Raw genomic sequence first — 23,962 nt, 5'->3', positions numbered from 1 at the left:
GAGCACTTTGCTGCCACATGTCACGTTATCACGACAATGTCAAAAAATCAGATGTACAATTGGGGTATTTATGTGATATGTTTTACTCTCTGATTTGAATGTCTTCCAGACTCTTAATATAGTCATTTTAAATGTTGTACTGTTTTTGGTCAAAATAGCGTGACTGACTAAATCAAATATTTGATGAATAAATGATTCAGTAGAGATGGATTTGGCAGGACGTCAGTGAAGACGGAGGGGGCCTCTCATCGCTGATCTCAGGCTGTCCCGCTACAGCATCACGCGATTTTGTCACCGAAGTTGAAATATTTCAACTTTTGCATTTGCTGCTTTTGGGCTGACGATCAGGGGATGATCATGAACGCATATGAGGAATTCAAGACTATAATATGTATATTTGAAACATTTCTGTGGTAGGAATTGAGCGTATTGTACATCTATGACGTTGTTCATTCTGTACACATGACATCCAATTGCAGTCCATCCATCCCGTTCAGTAAAGTTCCCAGTTCAATAGCTTGTCAGTGAAACGTAAAAACACAAACAACGGTTACAGAGTGGAGTTGGATTCTCTAAACACTGGTTTTCTCTTCCTCAACCTCCATGAATTCTCCTAACCATCTTTCCTTGACCTCATGACGTTTTCCACAGAGGTCAAGGAATAAACAATAAGAGGTCATTTTTTTGACTATTCGAATGCAGCCTTCGTGGAACTGAAAAGCCTAACCTCACCCTAAAAATTATCTGGCTAACTCAGTTAGCTAAGTACCAGGAGCGGGGCACAGGTCTCAAAGCTGACCCATATTCAATGGCCCCACCCAGCAAAGACCGGCAAAAACACGTGGGACTGTCTTCAAGACATATCATTTTAGTTTGATTATTCTAACAGCTAATAATTTAGTGTGTAAAATTTAAAATCCTGTGACAATGCAATTTAAAGTAAATAAATAATAATGCAATCTGTCTTGCCCCTAAACCCTCCCGGATTTTACCGACGTCCCCTGGTAAATGGTGGAGTGAGAGTCTGTGAGGGCTTTAAATGGCGTAAATATGAACAGGACAGCACTTTGCTGCCACATGTCACCATGACAATGCCAAAGGATATGATTTACAATTAAGGGGATTTAATACTTTTTATTATCTGATTTGAACCGCTTTCAGGCTCCTTCCACATGATTGAGGTGATTTTAAATGTTTTACGTTTTTGTCAAATTGCTGGTTGTCTGATTTTATGTCTATTTTTTCCCCTTCAGCCCTTGATGTTTTTAAATGTCTACATCTTATGAGTCAGAACACACATGTGCCATCCTCTTAGTTTACTCCGCCTCCATGGGTCCACTGGTTATCCCGTTTTTGACACCCCATTGCAATGACTTGTGGGTAATTGCCTTGTGCTAAGTCAGCATCCAACGGTAGGGATTCGTAGGGGGCTCAAAATGTCTGCCTGAGAGCCCTCAAACACTCACGGCCCTGAACCCTAACGGACTTGGATTCGGATTGGGGAGCAGTCAGACATCTTCACAGCAAAATCACAACGAACTTGTACGGTGAGAAACTCCATGCATCCCCCCCGTTTGAAACAAAAGACGTCAAGAATCCCACTAACAGCTTCAGCTTTTAATAACGAGACATTACATCTCACAGCGCTGGCTGAGTTATTTTTTTGTTGACAGTGGGTGTACAGCTACAAGAAAAGAAATACAAATAAAACACTACTTACATGTATCACAACTGAACAACATTTTATTCTGTGCTTCATCAGAACTTCTGTACAATACCAACATTTTTGCAGACCTGGAAAATGATCACTTCTGTCAGGAATCCAGGCTTTTTACAGAGAAGAACCCTGCTTTAAGCACAAACACAGCACAAACCAAAACAGGGACACAAGCTCACTTCCACGCCAGCCAAGTTCGATGCAATCATGGTTTTTGCGATCACATACATTCTGCTTGGAGCCACCTCGCGTACAACCATTCTACAACATAAAAGAAATAAAAGGGAATGCCCTACACATTAGTAATCACACACGGGGAACTGTTACCAGGCGAGGAACTGGGGTTCGGCCCTCAAACGAGCCAAACGCAGACAGACAACAACACATGTCCGACCACTCGCTGAAAAGCGTACATGACTGGTGTTATACGAGTGTTAAAAGTCTGCATTCGGACCGAGGCGTTATTTTTTTTATTCCCTTTCTGGCGATGTGTGAATTGATAGCGCTCACATATTGGCTACCTTAGCCACGAACAACCTCCGTCTACCAGTACCTCATGCTCACGTCATATCATGTCTCTTTACAACAGTGGCACATAATCCCATGTAAAATATATTTTTACACCTTGTTGTTGTTGTTAAAGATTAAACAGAGGAGCTATATGTCAATTAGTGAGTTCTGGAGGGGCTAGTATGTAGATTTTGTCACCTTCAGACGGAGAGGGTAGCTGTACCTATATTGTGCATTTCTACTTGGCGGCCAAGTGATGCTTGACATGGATGTGAACGGGTGGAAGCATTCAACCAATAACACATTTAACGCGTGTATAGCATGAGCGTATCGTATCAAGAAGGACTTGAATGGTAAGTGATCTTAACCCCTGTCCTTTTGGAGCGTTTTCTGCCTCACTGCTCAGCAAGTTCCGTCAGTTTTAGGCTCTCCTGTAGGCCGGCACTTAGCCAGGAGTTAGCCGGGCTGCTAGCCATGAAAAAGCAAGTAAATGAATATAGAGTGCAAAAAAGCGATGATTGTATTTTTGTAGACTAGGAGGTTCCCTCTCTCTTGCATCGTGACCACATGGAGCATTCTGGAGGGGCTGTAGCTAAATGCACGGGATAATCTGAAATCACGAGAACCCAACAACCCAAAGAACATGGGTTTTCCCAAAATAAAAAAACCCTGACAGAAACAAAGCCTTAGTTTCAGCACAACAATGAGAAAACAACATAACAGAGGGGGGGGGGGGGTGGATATAACTGAGAGGTGACATTTCTCCACGACGGCTTCTTATGTTAATGGACTCACTGTCAACTCACCAGAGTTGCTGATGTCTGAAGTGGTCCGAGGATCTTTGTCCATCTACATACTTTGAAGGAGAGCCTGCGCTCCAAATATGTGGTCCCCATGTCTGGCCTGCCTCACACGGCTTTAGAGGGTCTCCATCTCTTCCTTTTCTCTTTCTTCCCTCTTCCTTCCCTTCCTTCCTTCCTTCCACCCACCCTTGTCCTTGAGATTCTCCGAGTCCAGCACTGTCCGGGGTGTGGGAGAGTGGGGGTGAGGGGAGTCAGGGCTGGGAGCTGCCCTGGCTGTCGGGGTCCGTCCCTGTGGAGCTTGTGTCTGAGTCCGAATGCTCGTCGTTATGGTCGTCCTCCGCCAGGGTCTTTTCGCGTACCCGCCTGTGGGTGGCGGAGAGGCGAGCCAGCAGGCCCTGGTAGTCGAAGCGGCCTCGCTTCTCACCGAATGGGTCCTGAGCAGATAAAAATATAAGAATAGAGAAGCGAGTTTGGGCTGGCGTGTCCTTCAGAGATACGGCTGCCGTCGGCATCCATTTAGACATAGGAATAGATCCGTATTGACTTTCTGTAGTAACATTCAGATATTCCTCATGTGCCTCACCAGCGGACAGACAGTCCGCCATGACTACTAGGGGAAACACTGCTGTCCACACAGTAGTAAGTAAAAAGCTGCCTTTCAGCATAAAATTGTTGTAATCACCCAACGCATTTCAGTAGCCTAAAGTAAACGGCCCCCGTACGTGTGGCAGACAAACAGCAACATCACGTTTGGTAGCCTAGAACCAAAGGTTTGTTTAAGATTAGCTAGATCCTCATTAATTTATGCGCCGTCTGAAAACTTCCCAGGTCTCCTTGCTAGATCTCGCACCGTGTCATTCATTCACATTGCTTATGACGTCCACCTGAATTGTCCTCTTTGGCTGAAAGGTGTCCTAAATTGGCTGCGAAAGCTAGTGTTGCTCGAAACCGGTTAGTGGCGTTTCCAGTATTTTTTTTTCTGCAATCGCCATCAAGCTTAAAACTGAAATGACAACTAAGGATCACGCAAAATCTAATTGTTATCTTGAGTGCGCACTGATATGGAACGTTCACGTCCATGTAAACAGGAACAGTACATTATTGCTCAGTACAGTACACCCTGTGAAGGTTATATGGATTCTGGTATAAACTGTCTGAATAAGCATGCAGGAACAATTTACTACAGTGTTTACCCTCCATTCAATAGGGGGGCAGGACATTTTCAATTCCTTTAGTTTCTGTTTTCAAATTCATTTTGTGAGTAACAATGTTCATCTAACCATTAATAAAAGTAGAAGTTCACAGTAAGTAGTTACAGCAGTCGTGTCCAGGTTGCCACTTCGTACCGGTCACAAAAAAAAATTTGATATAGAAAAATAACTAGCGTCTCTCCCCATTATATGCAATTGTCCCACATGACACATTTCCCAACATTCACCCAAGCGCTTTATCTGCTGTTCACAGTGACTACTACCTCCCCTCCCCGGTTATTTCGGCGTGTTTATCTGCCACACTTTCAAGAACATATTGTCGAACATGAAACCGGTCCGTGAGGCAAAAAAAGGTTGGGGACGGCTGGTATACAGCATGTAATTGTGGTGCTCTGAAGGCCTTTTGTAATACAGAATATGTATATACTTAAGTATATACTAAGCGTTTTCATATCTTATCATAATAAAAATGCTAGCAGTTTGGGACCCTTTTAGTTAGTGGTCCTACATTGTGACCAAACATATCCTGACAACTAAAAATAAACAATACATATACAAACCTGCATGTTCTGTCCCTGTAAATGCAGTCTCTCCTTGCAGACTCCCTCGTAGAAATCGTAGTACTCCAGGAAGGACTTTTCCATCACACTCCTGAAAACACACACACACACACACACACACACACACACACACACACACACAAATCAGCTGAAAAGAACCCAGAAGGAGGGAGGAAGTGAGAAGGAAGGCGTCATCTACTCAGTCGGGTCTCACCACAGAGCTTCAGGACAGGGCACTTTGCCCTCCAGCATGTCACACACAGCCACCCTCATGGTTTCATGGCGGATGCACTCGTTGTAATTCTTCCCGTCCCCTGGGTGGCGCTCCTGAAAGAAAAAAAAAAAAAGACACACACACCCACACAATTCTTTTACAGGACTTAATTAATGACATTATTCCACTAAAACCATCTAAACCAATTTAGAGCACAATGAGTGACATGTTCAGAGAGACAATGAGAGAGTCCAGAGTATTGTTTCATGGCCTGTCTGCACTCTGTGCCTCCTCTTCCCTCTTGGCTGCAGTCTTTTGCAGGGAGACGAAACGTAACGTGTGGCCAATATATTTCGCCTCAACTACTCTGCCCTCACAATTCTATACGTTTTCATCGGAGACACCAAATGCGACTGCATTTTCCCATATTTATCCCTCATCTCTCTTGTTGTAGTTAGCTCCTTTTTATTCAATGTTTTTTGTAGCCATCAAAAAGGTCCGTGTCAAGAGGTTGTTATGTTTGCAACAAGTACAATATTGTCTCATTTACAACAGTGTAGAAATTGAGCTTGGATGCTAACTAGTCAGGCACAGCTTCCTGATAAAGGTATACTAGTATTTTATTGCATGATGTCTTTGTGCTCAATTGGCCATCATTTATAAAAGACCTAACCAATCCAAGCTGAAAGCTTTTTTTTTGCACTGATTGCAGCGCACGACTGACTGAAACCCACAGCGTTCTTTAACGCTTCAAGTACCTTCCTGTTGCGTTGGGTGACGTGCAAGCCGCATAGACAGCTCTAGGTTAAGTACCATAAATATCCCCTGTATATGCATTTTTAACTTATTAACCGTCTCTACGTTGAAGTCTGAGCTCACATCTTTTACGCAGGCGAATTCCTCTCACTCGCTACATTGTGGAAAACACTCTTGAATTTTTGTCACAGAGCCGGCATTAAAAGTACTTTGCGCACCCACACATAGGCCCGTACCCCCACCCACACACACACACACACACTACCTGTTCAAAGCCAGGTTCATTGTGATAGGGGTTCTCCGTCATCAGAGACTGGATGGAGATGAGGACAGATGAAATACTCTGGGCTGGGCTCCATGCTGGGCCAGTCCATGTCCTACACACACACAGACACACACACACACACACATTGTTTTATACCTCTACGTTCTAAGACAGCAACAAATGAGAGAGGTGAATGCCAACTCACCCCAGGATGCTGAGGCAGACCTTGCCGTTGCGGTAGAAGTTGGGGTTGAAGCGGACGGTGTTGTGTCCGGTGGTGATGAGCTTGACCCGCGGTGGGTGGATTGGGTAGTCAGGGGGACAGCGGAACAGGAACAGGAAGAAGCCTCCCTCGTACGGCGTGTCGAATGGCCCCGTGATCAGCGCGTGGATCTGCACAGGAAGTGAGGTTACAAAAGGAAGCAGGTTTAGAGCAGTGGGTCTACACCTTCTTTCAGGCCAGCGCCTCTTATCCAATAACCTGGCCTACTACTGCCCCCCAATAATTAAAATGCAATCAAATTTTGATCAAATCTATAAATCTACAGTACCAGTCAAAAGTTCAGACACACCTTTTTATTTGAGAAGGTGTGTCCAAACTTTGTAGATTTATATTGAAGACAAGTCAAAACTATGAAGGACTACATATGGAATTATGTGGCACAGAAAAAAAATACTCAACACACCACAATATATTTTAGATTGTAGATTCTTCAAAAGTGCCACCTTTTGCTTTGACGACAGCTTTGCACACTCTGCATTCTTAGACGGACGTTTCTGGATAACTGTATAGCTTTGTACGTATATGCTATGTATATTTTCAATGTACATTTGAAACGACAATTTGAAAGACGGATGCAGGGACTCATACCTTGGTCATGTCTTGAGGATCGGGGACAACAAACATCCCTGGCGGAGGTTCCTTGTAGATGGACATGATATCTCTGCAGGGACAGACGGATAGATGAGGCTTTAGACAGGATGCTAGAGACGGAGGGAAGTTTATAGAGCAGAGATCTAGAACATAGATAATTCAATATGCAGTAGTGCCAAAGTGTCACTTGATGATTAGACTATAAAAAAGGGTGCATGAATTTATATATAACAACATATAACCCTACCTGTGCCAAAACCTAACCTTTGTTTATGGGGACCATTTCTTTGGTAGAAAGTGGTTCCACTGATCCTATATTCCACTAGTATTATCTTTTGTACAAAGTAAACCACAAACTAATTGGCTAAACGCCAGGAGGTGAGTGAACTATTTAAAACAGTGAAAATAATAAATAAATGGAGGTGTGTGTTCCATAACCATACCAAAGACACGGCCCTGGAATCATTCTCAACCAAGTGCTATGTTGTTGTTCCAAATGCTTCCGCCGATGGCAGAAACTATGCAAAACTTTCACTTTCGATTGATACTCACCTCAATGGGGTCTGAAGATACCTGAAACTACACAATTGTGACAGTAAACGTGTTCACTAGGCCCACCTCTTTATCCGCAGGATACACTGCTGGGAAGCCTTCTCGTTGTCCCAGTCCGTACTGAGGGTCGGGTCCCAGGAAGTGGCGTGGATGTGGGACAGAAGGTCTGCTCCTGCCACCCCGCTGAGCCCGAGCCCAACACCGGGTAGAACCGAGGACCCGTGTACAATCGGAGACACGGCCACGACCGGCGGTGACAAGCCGGGGGTGAACGTGTGGCCAAACCCGCTAGTGGTGACAGCGGACATGGGGGGGATGAGAGCGGATAGGCCACTCTCCGCGGCCGAAGCAAGAGGAGGGGAGGCCGGGTTGGAGCTGGCGTGAGCACCGCTGGTTGCCGGGTGTCCCACGGGTAGATTAGCCAAAGACGGCATCAGCGATGCTCCGCTGGCCTGTCCGTTAACGCCTGAGCCATGAGCGCCCGGCTGCTCTCCGGAGCTGTCTGCCATGTCTCGCGAGCTAACAAGCGTAGAGTGAAACCGTTGCCTACCGTTAATGTGTAACGCTAATGCTAGCCGTTAGCTGCATTGAGCGGCGCAGTGCGAAGTTACCTCTGCTTGTTTTTGTTGACCAGCGGCATCAGAGAGCAGGAGAGCGGGGTTGAGGCGAGGCCGGGAGACAAGACATTTCTTCCCATGACATAGTGGCTACTTATCATTAGCTTAACGTCCTGCGTTTCTCTCCGAGGCCTCCAGAAAAGTATCAAGTACTCGGGAAAAAATGACCCCGTCCACCTTCCTACGGCTTACGAAGGGTGCTCACTGTCCGGTTGTTATCGGCTTAAATCAATATGTTGTGCGAATGTTTGTGTTTTCAAACAAACACATCCCCAATGATGCATTACCTCAACGCAACTTCAGGATCTGATTTCTTTCCGGTTAAACTACGGTGAAATTATCAAAAACGGTACATCCGGTGGGAACTTCAAAGTAAAAGTCCTCTACGCATTTCAAAGTGGAAATGTTTCGAAATGAAACATTTTATTATATGATCAAGGTATGTACGGGATACAATAATCAATTAAAATAATGTTTTATGTAAACCTGTATACACGTTTTTCTTTGTCCGTGTACAGCAGAGGTTTCAAACTCATTTCAGGTTCGGGCCAGATACGGCCCACTTCGATCGAACGCGGGCCAGACCATCAAAATCATCGTTGAGGCGAACTGTTGAGGATCCGGCCGAGGGTTTGGCATATGTGTTGTACTGGGTTGAATAACGAAATTTAAATTGCTGTCCCAATTTGCTACATAGTGAAGAAAAACAGAAGTATATTATAGAGGATGTTTCATTAATACATAACTTTAATCAATTAATCACAGCCAGAGGAAATAAATTAGAAGTCCAGGTTGGGTAGCTGACGTTTCTGTAGCTGTGTCTCAATTCCTGTAAGGCTGCATATTAGGACCCGGCCTTCGCGCTAGAGGCTCCTCCTCCAGGCTGAAAGCAAGCGGCCTCTGTAATGGGAAGGTCTGGCCTACAGGGGGAATTCCTGCTTGTGTCATCAGCTTTACCTCTGCCGCTCCCATTGCCTAGCTGCACTTGACAGTAAAAACCTTATATTTCATTTTAGGAAGGCAATAGTCATTAAAAACCACAGCGGCAAAGACATTTAACTTGTATGATAGGACTTATTTACTTGCATTGGATACAAGCGATTTGAACTGTAAACTTTAGATATTACAGAATATGTCCAAGCTACAGTAGCTGAATGTCACCACACACATTGTTCTCCTTCAACTTGATGGCTCCATAAAACAAAATCAAATGTTACGATAGTGACGTGGTCGACGAATGAGTCCTTAAGGATGCAGCCTAGGGAATTGAGACATACCGAGAATCTCTCATGGCAGAAGGTGAGCAGGTTGTGGCTGTAGTGGCGCACAGTACTGGGCGACCTCTGGTGGTCAACACCAGAGCAGAGGTTTGGCTACCAATCAACGGGTTGGGGCCAGTTTGTGAGGTGGAGTTCTAAAGCAGAGTATTACATTGAAATGTATGTTTCATGGTATAGATTGAGCTGAAAACTAAGAAACATTGGATATATACACACATGTACACAGTCCCACATGCCAGGTGATTAAGAAAATTGTAAAATAAAAATACAAATCAGATCAATTGTGTCTGCCATGACTTTTAAAGGATTGTGGCAGTTGGTTTGATCAATATAATTCAAATGATATACAATACATTTCAACAGCTGCACTAGAGGGGAAAGACAAAACAAGACTGATTTTGCATGTGGGCCAATTGAGGTTTCTCCCTTTTGATCGGACTGGTTTTTCCACTAGTCTTGGCTTTAGCGAGAGTCATCACTGCAGGGAGCATGAGGCCATTTCTTAACCGTACAGGAGTTGCAGATTTTCCAAATTGAGATCAGTTTTAATTTATTTTTACGTATACCTCCAATTCTTTTGAGCAATGCATTATCTACACCTCCTAGTGTAGACATTAACTTTTCTACATGATTTATTCATTTACTAGTTTAAAATCGTTCTGAGTTTCTTTCTGAACCTACTTAGTCTCATTGAGGGCACTGGGCTGAAGTAAATTGAGATTTCTGTAGGTCAAATTCTAAAGGTCAAGGAGGAACTCAAATAAAAATGTCTTTGCAAGAAAAAAAATACTGCACACATTTTAGTTATCCCAACCATTTATTTTGGACAGATTTCAACCGAAGTGAGGCCTTACATGAAACTTTTGAAAAACAAAAATAAGCATAGGAACAATAAAAATGTACGTTTGGAGGTTTGTTAACCTCAGATGAGATTATTTTTCCATTTATTTATATATATTTCCTTTTGGAATGGCCCATCCGCTCATTGTTACCATTCTGGAACATCTCCTCCCCCCCAGATGGAAGAGGCAGAGAGAAGGGAAGGAAAAGTAGACCGGGACGAGGCGAGGGGGTTCTTTGATGGAGCAGTTTTACATGGCAAAGAGGATGAGGAACGCCACCATCAGACAGAAGAGACCCATAGCCTCGGACAGAGCAAAACCCAGGATAGCGTAGGAGAACAGCTGCTGCTTCAGGGAGGGGTTCCTAAGGAGGAAACCAGATGAACGCTTGTTTGAATCTTTTATTAATTCACATTACATGTAACTAGCTGCACAGAGTCACAAACTATTCATTTCATGTTCTAAGTGGATCATTGAGAAATCGTGTACACATTGTTGAAAATTAATTTGACTCTTTCTGGACTAATTGCACAGCAAATTATCAAAAGATACTCAAAGATCTTTGCACCCAAACCATGAAATTATTATAAAAGCAACAAGTGAAGTTCAACTTCTTACAACAGAATTTCCGGTCCAAAAGAGTCATATTTTTTTTTATTCTATGAAACCAGGTATCTTCAGTCTAATTGAGAGAAGTGTTTATAGAGTGACACATTAAGCTATGATATTTGTGTTATACTATTATATTCAGGGCACAAGGTTTTCTTCCACTCAGAACGAGTAACGCCTGCATGATGCGGTCTACGTTTAAAGTTGCTATTGATAAAATCATCCACAGGCTCAACGTTACCTGGCGTAGCCGATGATGAGGCTGCCGAACACGGTTCCGATTCCAGCCCCTGAGCCGGCCACACCCACTGTGGCAGCACCGGCACCAATGAACTTGGCGGCGGTGTCGATGTCCCGGGAGACGGCGCTGGTCTGGAAGGACCGGCTTAGGAGGGCAGACTGGCTGACTGGCAGCAGGGCCTGGATACGAGGCAGAGGAGAAATGCCTGCAGTAAACACCACTGCTGCAGCAAGATGACTTTAATGCCCTTTCCTTGTTTAGAAATGCTGCATCATTTTCTTCAAATCATTTTTTACTGAAGATAGATGCCATGAAAATCGAAAATATCACAAGGCATTTCTGTCCCTTCAAATTTCCTGCATCATGTTCTTCTCAACAACAAAGTCTGGAAACCAAACAAAATCATATCACTAATATTTCAATCAATAGTGGATATTTCAAAACTATTTTTTTAAAATTGAAATATTGTTTGCTATAAACCATTTAGCAGACGTATACAGATAAATAAGTCATAATTTCCCATCCAAGATTTATATTTTATTGCTGTGAAAAAATCCTTCAAAAGCGTCAACTGACCTGCTGCTCCACTGTGGTTTCAGGTCTGTTGAAGAGGGAGACTGAGGCTGGCCGGGCGAGGACTCTGGACCCCCCACGCAGCTACAACCAGAACATTATTTCAAGGTTAGCAGTGCTTCAATTATGTGGTGCTGGAAATACAAACGCGAACCATCTGAACATTGGTATGAAATTAAGGAACATTTAAAAAACGTTCGTAATGATTGATATTAAATTATTTCAGAAATCCTGCCTTGAGTCCACACTAAGCAAAGAACATTAAGAAAATGTCTGACTACGAGTTAACAAATTATCAAAATAATATATCTTTCACAATATAACCGTGTACCATGAGTGGAAACTGCATCTTGTACTCAATTCTGTTCAAATGAAAAAAGAACCAAACCAAAAAAAATACTCAAATTGACAAAATCACTATACTTTATCGACCATATTAAAAAATATTGGATTCTAGAATACCTGTGGGAGCGTAAAACAAAGAATTTCAGAAGCATCTTTCGCTACAGCGGAGCAATGCAGCTATACACGCACACTGTCAATAGTTGGCTGACAATTGGTCGAGATCCACCGTGGCATTTTGGATCTCTGGTTTTAGGTCGCTCACAGAGGAGAGTTGTACAAGGCAGTGAGCAGGACTGATCCTGCATCCTCTTGACTCATTCAGAACTACACTGAACACTCAACTGGATCTTGGGATGTTCCGCTGATCGGCACCAGTCCAGTGTAAATGTGGAACTTTGTCCTCCACAGCACCTCAGACTGAGACAACCTACGAGCTGAAGAGTCAGCTGTCAACGTTCCTGCCACCAACTCTGAGAAGGTTATGAAGAGCGTGACTGATTCCCACCTACTGTGTCCTTGAAAAATAAAAAAAATAAAAAAGAACCCGAGTATGCCAAAAGCCATTGAAGGGAATGTGCTGTAGGGATCCATTCTCACGACACTGAAACTTAACATCTGTGTCTGCATGTATTTCACCAACTCAGATTAAAAAAAAAATAGCATCACAATTAATACCTTTTATCGTTACTTTTTACATTTTAAGTATAGTATTGCCAGAAAAGCACTACATGTGACGTACCACAGCAGGAGAAGTGACGAATTTGGCGCAGGCGTACATGGCTGGGAGCTGGAGAGAGATTAAACAGTTCATATTATATTCAAAGTCAGTGTTTTCATACAGACTGCCACTTTTACATTACATTACATGTCATTTAGCAGACGCTTTTATCCAAAGCGACTTACATTACACTTTAAACCCATGGCTTTTTCACATTTTTGCCCGGGGAGCAATTAGGGGTTAGGTGTCTTGCTCAGGGACACTTCGACATGGAACATGGGGCAGCCTGGAATCGAACCACCAACCTTGTGGTTCCCAGCACACCTTCTCTGACCCCTGCGCCACGACGACCCACAACGACGACCCCTTGCATGCATCAACTAGCAGATTCAGATCGACTGGTTTGAGGCAGGGTCAGGACATAACACCAGTTTCTGACTTGATGCAGCCCGGCCAAGTTGGGAAGAACTGGGATTCAACTGGAGGCTGGAGCTCTGGCCCATAGTCTGTTCTTCACTGCCCTGCAGGTCTGACAGCTCAGGGGTCAAAGTCTCTCATCAGAGTTTGTTTTTAATGAGATTTAAATCCATTGCAAGGTTAAAACTAAAAAGGGAATAGCTTTGCAAAAGGTCAAGTCTAGCAACCAAGTGGATTGGGAGAAGAAATCCTGGTATGTTGGTCCTTGTCAGCTTTACCAGAAAAGGCTAATCTTGACACATTGACTCCTGAAAAGGATCAACTGTAGATACGCCGCTAGATATCCGCCTGCTGCAGAATAAACCACTCCAACACTGTACATTAGCCGCATTAGCCTACCGGCATATCGTGCTGCAACTTATCGGGCTTCAGCATATTCACGTAATAATTACAAATATAGCCTCGCCGGTCCAAGGTTAGCTCGGACGAATGGCTCCCTTTTTCAGTACAGAGTCAGGTTGACGGCCCTTCGGGTTAGCGCAGGAGCTAGGCTGAGCTAAGCTAACCAGTCTGCAGACGTGAAGGTCAAAAAAGGGCCACAGATTGTCATATTGGGCCTAGTAAAGCGAACACAGTTCACTCGGAGTACAGTTAACCTTTAGCGTGCTCGAGTGCAATGACAGAGAGGGACACGACACCGTCGATCTCCCATGAAGATGTCCTTGTAGCGGTGGATTAATTCAGAGCACGGTAGGCCCACAGTGTCAGACATTTTACATTGAACAGTCTAGTGAACGCAGCTTCGCCGCGCTGAGGATGTGTATGCCGTCGTCTGCTGCGGCACTAAAGTCACGAAGGAACGGTCGAAAAACTACTCGTGGGACTAATGGTACTTGATCTGGCGCATATGTGAACCGAAGGCACGCGCACTAACGGCCTCAGAAGTCACTTCTCAATTCATTGAATGACCGACCTAGCTTGCTAGCTACAGAACGTTAGCAATGACGGCAGGTTCACAACCATTTCCTGAGACACATCCACTGAAGTTTTTAGATGCAAGACCCAAATGCATTAACGACACAGACACACGTGAGTATATATAAAGGGCAGAAGATATGAAAGGCAAATATTACCGGTTTTATACGGCTTTCGGAGGGTCCGGGATTAGAAGCTTTCGCACACAGCGGCAGTCAGTAAATGTAGGACGGGACAATCTGTCACCTTGCACTTTATAAGATCGGCGTCTACGTCCTCAACGCCTATTGGTTAACACCAACCCTCCTTGATTCACTATTGGTTCATCATCACGTGATATCCGCCAATCTACCTAAACGGATGGAGCGTTTATTAGGTACACTGTTTTCGATTGGCAGGAGGTTGATAAGGGCGGGAATACGAGAACGTTCATTAATTCTATTGGACAATGTTGCAGGAAATGACGAGTTTAGTAGCATGCGCAGCCCGGGTGCAAAAGAACGTCTCAAAGCACATCTAGTGTCCTATGTACCGATTGGGTGGTTAGTGGGAAGTCCCATAAATACGTATAAATGCTAGATGTCTTGTCCATAGATATTATATATAAAGGCTAGATGTCTTACGGCGGAGTATAGAACGTCCGCACATGGCGGCCATCTTGGGAGGGGGAGCTCGCTTACCCACAACATTGTGTCGGTAGTGGTAGATGTACTTTAAATGGTAATAACGTGCTCAATTTTAAACAGATTTTTAAACGGTTTGGTTTGTTATAAACGTCAGAGATCTAGTTATGACACTACATACTTATGAATAATGGTCTGTTTAATATAAATAAATCGTATCAAAACCCATGTTTATAATTATTCATAAGTATGCAGTGTCATAAATACATCTCTGTACAGGGTGGGGATTTCAACATGCAGCATTTCTTGATGTATATTTGTAAAGGGAAATTTTGTACCTATTTTAGAGCATTATTCTATTTTTTAGAACCTTTGTTCGATATGGAGCATTCAAGGCTCATTTCTACCGGACACATATCACTTATCAGCTTCTGTTAACGTTACTGTCGGACAGCTGTCAAATGCGGTGTGGCGTTATGTAAACGTCAGTGTCAAAATACAAAACCGCTAGAAGCTCATTTGAAGGAACATCTCTTGGAATAACGTGCTGTGAGTTGTCCAGTGAGTGGATGTAAAAACGTTTTCATGGTCAAATCCTCATTCACCGCTCACATGTCACGCAAAATGTATAATTGATGGGATTAATTAGATGTGCAGTTATCCTGGTTGTTAAAAAATAAACCACATGAAACGTGAAGATAAGTCTTGATTGAGTCTTAAGAGTGAATGTCATGCTGTCAGTCCAGCAGCTCCCCCTGTGTTTGTTTGCTTTGCCTGTGTGTCCCCTGTCTCTGCAAGGAGCTGTGGTCTCCCCCTGTTCATCCCCCGAAGGGTGTGGCTGGAACAGCTCACGGCAATCAGCCATCAGGGGACTCTCCTACCGGGTCTTGCCATTCAGCGCCAGATCGTTCTGTCGTCAGAGTGGTAACTTCGCATTCATGCCATTTGGCTATTAGACGCTGTCTTTGTTCACCTTGTCCTGTTTTTTGCCACGTTGATGCCTTTGTGCTAAAATGGGTCCTCTTTTAACATTCAACCTGACTCTTATTAATTTTGATTAACTATAAAGTGGAATTATATTCAGAGTGTTGGTTTCTTCTAGGTCATTAAAGCTCAGTTAAACACAAGAAGGCAGTGAATGTGTCCCTGCTCAAGCAGTGCATCAATCTAACTTTGCCTTTGTTTCTGTTTTTGGGCTACAGAGAGGATCATCCCAATCTGCAGTGAACACCTGAGGATAAGTCCTCAAGCAGAAGGCCCGAATCGCTCTGCTTCCTGGATCTTGATTTACAATAAGCTTTATTTAATATTTCCTGATGTTGACTGAAATATATGCCAACCAATTGTAATACATTATACCTTATTTTTTTGCAATGGAATTCTGGCAAATACAGTTGCAGGCAATTTGCTTTGAACTTTGTAATAAAATACGGTAACTCAAACAGTTGTACTGTGTTTATCTCTGAGAAAGACCTTAATTAGGTTGACAGAATATATGCTGTTTTTAAAAAACATACTGTATTGTCTTATACAAACAAAACAGTAATTTACCGTATATTTCACGGATTTCTTTTTACGGTGTATCCGTTTTTTTAAAACAAATTTAAACAATTTTACGGATGCAAAAAAACATCTCTATGATAAATACAGGGGGTGGTCCGCCCAGATCTTACATAGTGTATATAGACAGAGGTTTATCTACGGGTAGTATGGAAACCCCAGGGTCTCTTACCAACACACTACCATTGTGCGGTCCCCTTTTCCCTGGGACAACTGAAGAAACAAAAAATGAATACTACAAACAACGTGATAACAACAGACAGAATAACAACAATAACTTAACCTTCACCAGTTCAAATTACCATTACGCACTCCTCTGAAGAGAGGATACCGTAACACGCCGTCACACGTGAGCTGGCCACAAGGTGGGTGAGGTAAAAAAAATTGCGCACAAGCAGGACCAACAAAACACAGTACCGTTTAAACGTGGTCACTTTTTTTTACGGTAAACCTCTGGCAACCACAGCTGTCAGTAATTTACCGTATATTTCACAGATTATTTTTACAGTGTAGCCTTTATATATATCTATGGGAAGTACAGCCTTTTTATTGGAGCCCCACAGTGTCAGTGCCCAATCCCAAACTGTAGCTGTGTCCCAATTCCGCTAGGATGCATCCTTAAGGACGCATTTGTGGACCGCTTTGGCAACTCGGCTGTTCCATCCTGCATCCTCATGAGGATCCACCCTTTGCAGTCGACCTGGGTAACCATTACTAAATTAACCATTAGGTCTTCATAGTAAATGGACATTTCATTAGAAATGAATTGACACCAAAACAACTCCCATTCAAAGTCCATTCTTTCCTGATGGGCCTGTAGACTGCCGACACCACCATGACAGTGTTATATTTAGGAGCAGCCACAGGCTGAAAATAACAACACAAACTTGAAAATACAAGACATGAAATAGTATTTACATTTTATCAGACAACATGAAGGAACAAACAGAAAAATTGTTTCAATTTGACAGTCTTAATTGAATCCTTTGCACAACCGACAAATAAAAATTGAAAATTGTATAAAACATATAAACAGAAGATAATGGAAACCTTCTGATTGCATCAATATTTCCTCATACGACGGAAAGTAGGATATCTTATGGAAAGTTATTCATTTATTTTTACTTCGAAAGCCAGCAACACGTGTCATTTTCCCCCTGTAACATGCAAATGGTCTTCTCACAATGAACTCACAGGAAACTCTAGGACTGTTAACTTTAGGACACAAGACTACTTGGCTAGGTTGGGGAAAAGATTGTTGCTCTGGCTGAAATAACCTTGGAAGTGCCGTTACTGAATTAAGTAAGTAACGTGACAAAGGGAGTCATCTAGCTGAACGGTTGCCGTTCATTGGACACACCTACCCCCCCCCCCCCCCCCACCTCCCCAACCAGTCATGTACACTTTAAGAAAAAAATTGTTGGATTTACTTAAATTTACTCAACCGGTTGCACACAACTGTGTTGTTTAAATAGAAAAAGTAACTATTGTGAACAACACGCATTAAGTAAATCTTACTTAATTAGTGAAACATAATCAGTGATTATGAAAAAAGTAGATTAGATATCAACAAGCAGTTTTTTTCATAAAATAGTTTAGACTTGTATCAACATTTGAAAGTTGAAATGGTGTCTGTAGCTGAAAGATTGGCAAAGCTGAAAAATCTCAAAGGAAGGGAGAGAGAGAGGGAGAAAGAAAGAGAGAGAGGGAGGAAGGGCGAGAGAGAGAGAGTGGGGAGAGGAGGAGACAGAGGGGGAGAAAGAAAGAGGCGGAGGAATGGAGAAAGGGGAGATAGAAAGAGAGGGGAAGGATGGAAGAAAGAGGGGGAGGAAGTGAAAGAGTGATAGAGAGAGGGGGAGAAAGAAAGAGGGGGAGGAAGGAAGAAAGAGAGAGGCAAGGAGGGAGAGAGAGAGTTTGAGTTTTCAAAATCCGTTTATTGCTCCCTTAGCAGGGAGACACAAACAGTTTTCTTGGTTCAGTCTTGTGAAACGAGAAATTGAAAAATAAATACATACAATAATACAATACATACAATAATAAATACAAACATCTGTTTCAGGCACAGAAACAGATACAAAACCATCATCATAAACTAACAATGAGATCCCCCTCCTCCCCAACAGAGCAAAGAATTCCCCCAACAGCCCAACATTTGCTGTTTGCTGTTATCATTTTATAAAAAGTGAACTCCACTCTCAGCCGGGCCTTCAACAGCCCCTTCAGAACCGGGACCAGCTCTACACTGCCAACATTCTACATCCTGTTTTAGCGAGTCAGCCAAATCGGCAACTTTGCAGTGCCCGACAAAAAATTTACCAGAGTGTGTAATGTTTTTTTCTTTGCGCTGTATTTAGACCCAAAAATTAATAAACTCATCGAGAAACCCTCCCCGAGACCCTGGAACCATCGTTTTAAAAGTTCAAACAGTTCCGACAGACGAGGATACTGAACAAACAGATGGGCTAGATCTTCACTCTGCGAGCAGAACAAACACCCCTCCCCCAGCTCTGGATCAAGGTGCGCTCTGTACCTGTTTGTAGCTATTGCCCCATGTACCACCCTCCACTGGAGGTCCACTTTCCGCTTTTCAACGGGCATTTTGTACCGCCAGCTGCCTTTTGGGGAAACCTCTGGACCAAAGAACTCAGTCCACCTCGACTCTTTTATCCCTGCCAATGTCTGTAAGTTCACCACCTTGACACAGATGCGATAGATGGCTTTTTTTTCCAGGATTGAGCGGCTGTGGAGAGACTTGTGGGTAGTTGTAACAAGCATCTACTACGATGTTCTCCACTACCTTAAAGAAGAGGGCTTCCTCAGCATAGACAACGCTACACACCTATTCTGCTGCCACTTTGTGTTCCTCCCACGCCTGCAGGATGACCTCCATACTTTTTCGCATTGGTTGGGACAATCATCCGATAAGAACTGAAAGCCAGATGACCCTAACCAGTTGTGGGTGCTGGGTCGTGCACATTACCCAATTCCTGGGCCAGATAACAAAGAGGTCTGTGCAAAATATAATGTGATTTTAATACATAGTGTAGTTCACATGTGTAAGCAATTAAATTAGAACCCAAGAGCTGCATCCCAGTTATTTGGCTGTGATATTTAAATCAATCCACTTCAATTTTAAAATTGACCAGAATCTCTCCTAATTACGTGCGCTCGTCTATGGAAGTAAATCTGTGTCATCGGATTTTGAAAGAAAAAGGTGATTGACCTTCTAGCACTGAATATTTCTGCATTGAAATTAGGTATCTGAATGTTATTTAATGGCAAAATATTCGACAGCAAATTAATCGACGGCAACATATTTGACGGCAACATATTTGACGGCAACATAATTGACAGCATCATAATTGACGGCAACATATTTCACTGCAAAATATTTCACTGCGCAATAATTCACTGCAAAATATTTCACTGCAAATTATTTCACTGCAAAAAATTCCACAGCAACATCCGGATACCCAAGGAAGAGCATTCAATTCTAGATTCAAGATCGGAGCGTGCGTCAAGCAAAAGGGGCGAGCAAAATATTCAACAGCAAATTAATGGACGGCAACATATTTAACGGAAACATATTTAACGGAAACATATTTGACGGCAACATAATTGACGGCAACATAATTGACGGCAACATAATTGACAGCACATAATTGACGGCAAAATATTTCACTGCAAAATATTTCACTGAGAAATAATTCACTGCAAAATATTTCACAGCAAATTATTTCACAGCAAATTATTTCACTGCAAAATATTTCACTGCAAAATATTCCGCAGTATGGTCACCGGATTTTAGCCATGTCCAATAATCATGGGGCTTCGGTGAGTGTTTTAACTGTTCTTTATGTTCTTTATAACATCCGGGAACCCAAGGAAGAGCAATCGATTCTAGATTCAAGATCGGAAGCGTGCGTCAAGGAAAAGGAGCAAGCACCCCAATACCATTTCGGCTTGTCGGCTAGCATGGTCACCGGATTTTAGCCATGTCCAATAATCATGGGGCTTCGGTGAGTGTTTTTGTCAGGGTTGCGGGTGGGAGGCAGGACTCAGACGCAGAGTTGTCAGGAAACACAAAGGACTTTAATAGTCAAAGGTCAAAAATCCAAGGGGGCAAAAACACACAGGCATGAACTATGGGTATCCAAGACAAAGACAGGACATGCGTGGCTAAAGACAATGACGCGAAAAGTGACACAGGAGACACATGGCTTAAATACACAAGGGAGGTGCAGGTGATTGGACACAGGTGGAAACTATTAGACGATCACAGGGGACGACGGGACAAGGCAGGAAGTGAAGTTACCCGGGGACACGAGTGGCAGAAAACTACAAAATACAACAGGAAGTGAAACCACACCGTGACAGTACCCCCCCCTCAAGGGCCGACTTCCAGGCGGCTCACACTAGAGCAAAACAAGGGGTGGGGGGGAGGGAAACCCGAGACGTTGGTCGGACCACCCGGGAAACTCTGGCGGGCGGCCCGGCGGGCGGCCAGGCGACCGGGGAACCTCTGGGGGTCGGCCTGGCGGATAGGCACACTGCCGGGGAGCCTCCGGTGGTCGGCCCGGCGGACGGTCATTTGGCCAGCTCCGGAACGTCTCTGGCATGGCAGGCTCGGGGACACGGGAAACGTCCGGGGTAGTCGGCTCCGGCTCGGGGACACGGGAAACGTCCGGGGTAGTCGGCTCCGGCTCGGGGACACGGGAAACGTCCGGGGTAGTCGGCTCCGGCTCGGGGACACTGGAAACGTCCGGGGTAGTCGGCTCCGGCTCGGGGACACTGGAAACGTCCGGGGTAGTCGGCTCCGGCTCGGGGACACTGGAAACGTCCGGGGTAGTCGGCTCCGGCTCGGGGACACTGGAAACGTCCGGGGTAGTCGGCTCCGGCTCGGGGACACTGGAAACGTCCGGGGTAGTCGGCTCCGGCTCGGGGACACTGGAAACGTCCGGGGTAGTCGGCTCCGGCTCGGGGACAGGGAACACCTCCGTAGTCGGCTCCAGCTCGGGGACACGGAACACCTCCGTAGTCGGCTCCAGCTCGGGGACACGGAACACCTCCGTAGTCGGCTCCAGCTCGGGGACACGGAACACCTCCGTAGTCGGCTCCAGCTCGGGGACACAGAACACCTCCGTAGTCGCCTCCGGCTCGGGGACACAGAACACCTCCGTAGTCGCCTCCGGCTCGGGGACACGGAACACCTCCGTAGTCTCCTCCAGCTCAGGGACACGGAACACCTCCGCAGTCGGCTCCAGCTCGGGGACACGGAACACCTCCGCAGTCGGCGGCGGCTCAGCCCCCCCCATGACCCACCCCATGGCCCCCCCCCTCAAGGGCTGGATCCCAGACAGCCCTCAAGTCACCAACGGGAGGGTGGGTGAGGACCATGGGACGGGAGGGAGGGAGCCTGAGTCTCGGAGCGGGGACTGGGGGCGTCGGGGTCGGGGCTGAGAGTCTCGGAGCGGGGACTGGCCGCGTCGGGGTCGGGGCTGAGAGTCTCGGAGCGGGGACTGGCCGCGTAGGGGTCATGGAACGTGGGGCCGGTACTGGTCGGGTCGGGGGCATGGAACGTGGGGCCGGTACTGGTCGGGTCGGGGGCATGGAACGTGGGGCCGGTACTGGTCGGGTCGGGGGCATGGAACGTGGCGCCGGAACTGGTCGGGTCGGGGGCATGGAACGTGGCGCCGGAACTGGTCGGGTCGGGGGCATGGAACGTGGTGCTGGTACCGGGGGCATGGATCGTGGCGCTGGCTCGGGGGTCGGGGACATGGATCGTGGCACTGGCTCGGGGGTCGGGGGCATGGATCGTGGCACTGGCTCGGGGGTCATGGGCTTGGGTCGGGAGGCCGGGACGGGAATCTGCTGCGGCCCAGCGCGGGACATCTTGCGCTGCGACCGAGCGGGGTCGGGACGTCGCTGCGGCCCAGCGCTGGACATCTTGCGCTGCGACCGAGCGGGGTGGGGACGTCGCTGCGGCCCAGCGCTGGACATAGTGCGCTGCGGCCGAGCGTGGGGAGCATAGGTGGCCTGTAGTCGGACCGCAAGGTCCATTACCCGCTCCCAGTGCGAATCGCCGCCAGACGACCACGAAATGGTCTCCTCCTCTGGGGACCATGTGGGGGGCGGCGGATGGTGACCCAGATGCCTACTGAGGGCTCCAGATGGGGAGACGGAGTAGTACAAGTACCCAGCTGGAACCCCCGGGAGGACCGTTCCCCCACTACGGGCAGCCCGCTGGAGACTCCGTGGACCGCCCATTGCCAGACGGGTTCCCCTGAACTCGTCCAAGGGAAAAAACTCTGCTGAGTCCTTTCTTGGTCGCGTCATTCTGTCAGGGGTGCTGGTGGAAGGCAGGACTCAGACGCAGAGTTCAACAGGAACACAAAGGACTTTAATAGTCAAAGGTCAAAAATCCAAGGGGGCAAAAACACACAGGCATGAACTATGGGTATCCAAGACAAAGACAGGACATGCGTGGCTAAAGACAATGACGCGAAAAGTGACACAGGAGACACATGGCTTAAATACACAAGGGAGGTGCAGGTGATTGGACACAGGTGGAAACTATTAGACGATCACAGGGGACGACGGGACAAGGCAGGAAGTGAAGTTACCCGGGGACACGAGTGGCAGAAAACTACAAAATACAACAGGAAGTGAAACCACACCGTGACAGTTTTAACTCTTCTTCATGCCATCAGTGTGGTTTGTGTCTGTAAGATTCAGTAATAGACAGCTGACATTTGTACATTAACAGACTGTATTGGACATGAACAAAGAGGAAGTTAAACGAGATGAGTTCTCAGTACCACGTCATATATTACAGTACGAAACCTCAGTGAATTGCCTCAGAGGGCTTTACAGTCTGTACGCATACGACATCCTCTGTCCCGAAATCCACACATCGGGAACAGGAAAATCTCCCCAAAATATGAAAATACCCTTCCAAGAGGGAAAAAAAAGGGAACAAACCTTAGGGAGAACGTCAGAGGAGGGATCCCACTCCCGGGATGGACAGACTACAATGGATGCCATGTGTACAGAATGAACAATGTATAATACATGCAATTCCTATGACAGAAATGATTCAAGTAATTGTGAGTAGTAAGCCAGGCGCACAGCAGGACCACTGCAGGGGCAACCACCATCAGATAGAACCACCATCCACAGAAGCCTGTGAGGAGGGAGAGCACAGAGACTTTAGGAGAGGGTAATGTTGGTTTATGATTACAGTAATATCTTTAATATTTAAAATAATAATGATGACGATGATGATGGCATATTTACATTGCTACCGTTCAGTTCTGTAAGCAATTTCTTTCTCTGTAAAAGAACTGATTGAGAGTTGCACATAGACATAAACCCACACTCAAACAAACCAAATTAATGTTGTCTAGTTTTAGTCACATTTAATAGCCATATTAAACTCCTTTCCTTCCCTTCTCAGGCCCAGGGACCCCCTGTGTTGTGTCTACAACTGCATAATAGTCTAGCTTGCAGTACTTGGTTGTCCATTAGATGTCCCTCTGAGGACAGGTCTATAGGAGGGGTCGGCAAACTTTTTGACTCGCGGGCCACAATGGGTTGTAAAATTTACTGGGCCAAGAACAAATGGTTGAAGTGTTTGTGTGAGCTAATAGAACAATCGGTGCAATACATTATTTTCTTGGCTGCATCATAATCCAGCCATT

General features: G+C 45.3%; 2 protein-coding genes across 3 annotated transcripts; both read right to left on the bottom strand.

Annotated features, from left to right (window-relative positions):
- Positions 1–1,602: 1,602 nt before the first annotated feature.
- ube2z (ubiquitin-conjugating enzyme E2Z) lies at positions 1,603–8,445 on the bottom strand. Its single transcript, XM_040190600.2, has 8 exons — positions 8,074–8,445; positions 7,529–7,981; positions 6,908–6,980; positions 6,242–6,429; positions 6,037–6,148; positions 5,016–5,128; positions 4,802–4,892; positions 1,603–3,464 (listed from the first exon to the last, which is right to left on the bottom strand). The coding sequence occupies exons 1-8, from the start codon at positions 8,178–8,180 to the stop codon at positions 3,282–3,284; spliced, it is 1,320 nt and encodes a 439-aa protein (XP_040046534.2). The 5' UTR covers positions 8,181–8,445; the 3' UTR covers positions 1,603–3,281.
- Positions 8,446–10,157: 1,712 nt separating this feature from the next.
- Positions 10,158–14,612, bottom strand: atp5mc1 (ATP synthase membrane subunit c locus 1). Of its 2 annotated transcripts, none has more exons than XM_040191421.2 (5): positions 14,238–14,612; positions 12,709–12,756; positions 11,628–11,708; positions 11,052–11,230; positions 10,158–10,565 (listed from the first exon to the last, which is right to left on the bottom strand). In XM_040191421.2, the coding sequence occupies exons 2-5, from the start codon at positions 12,745–12,747 to the stop codon at positions 10,451–10,453; spliced, it is 414 nt and encodes a 137-aa protein (XP_040047355.1). In that variant the 5' UTR covers positions 12,748–12,756; positions 14,238–14,612; the 3' UTR covers positions 10,158–10,450. The 2 variants fall into 2 exon arrangements, with proteins under 2 accessions (XP_040047355.1, XP_077940551.1); XM_078084425.1 differs by having other exon boundaries at positions 12,712–12,756; positions 14,238–14,472.
- Positions 14,613–23,962: the final 9,350 nt, after the last annotated feature.

The sequence above is a fragment of the Gasterosteus aculeatus genome, chromosome 11 (assembly GCF_964276395.1).
Source record: "Gasterosteus aculeatus chromosome 11, fGasAcu3.hap1.1, whole genome shotgun sequence".
Lineage (NCBI taxonomy): Eukaryota > Metazoa > Chordata > Actinopteri > Perciformes > Gasterosteidae > Gasterosteus > Gasterosteus aculeatus.
The sequence above is the reverse complement of the archived record's forward strand: the minus strand, read 5'-3'. Positions and strand labels throughout refer to the sequence as shown.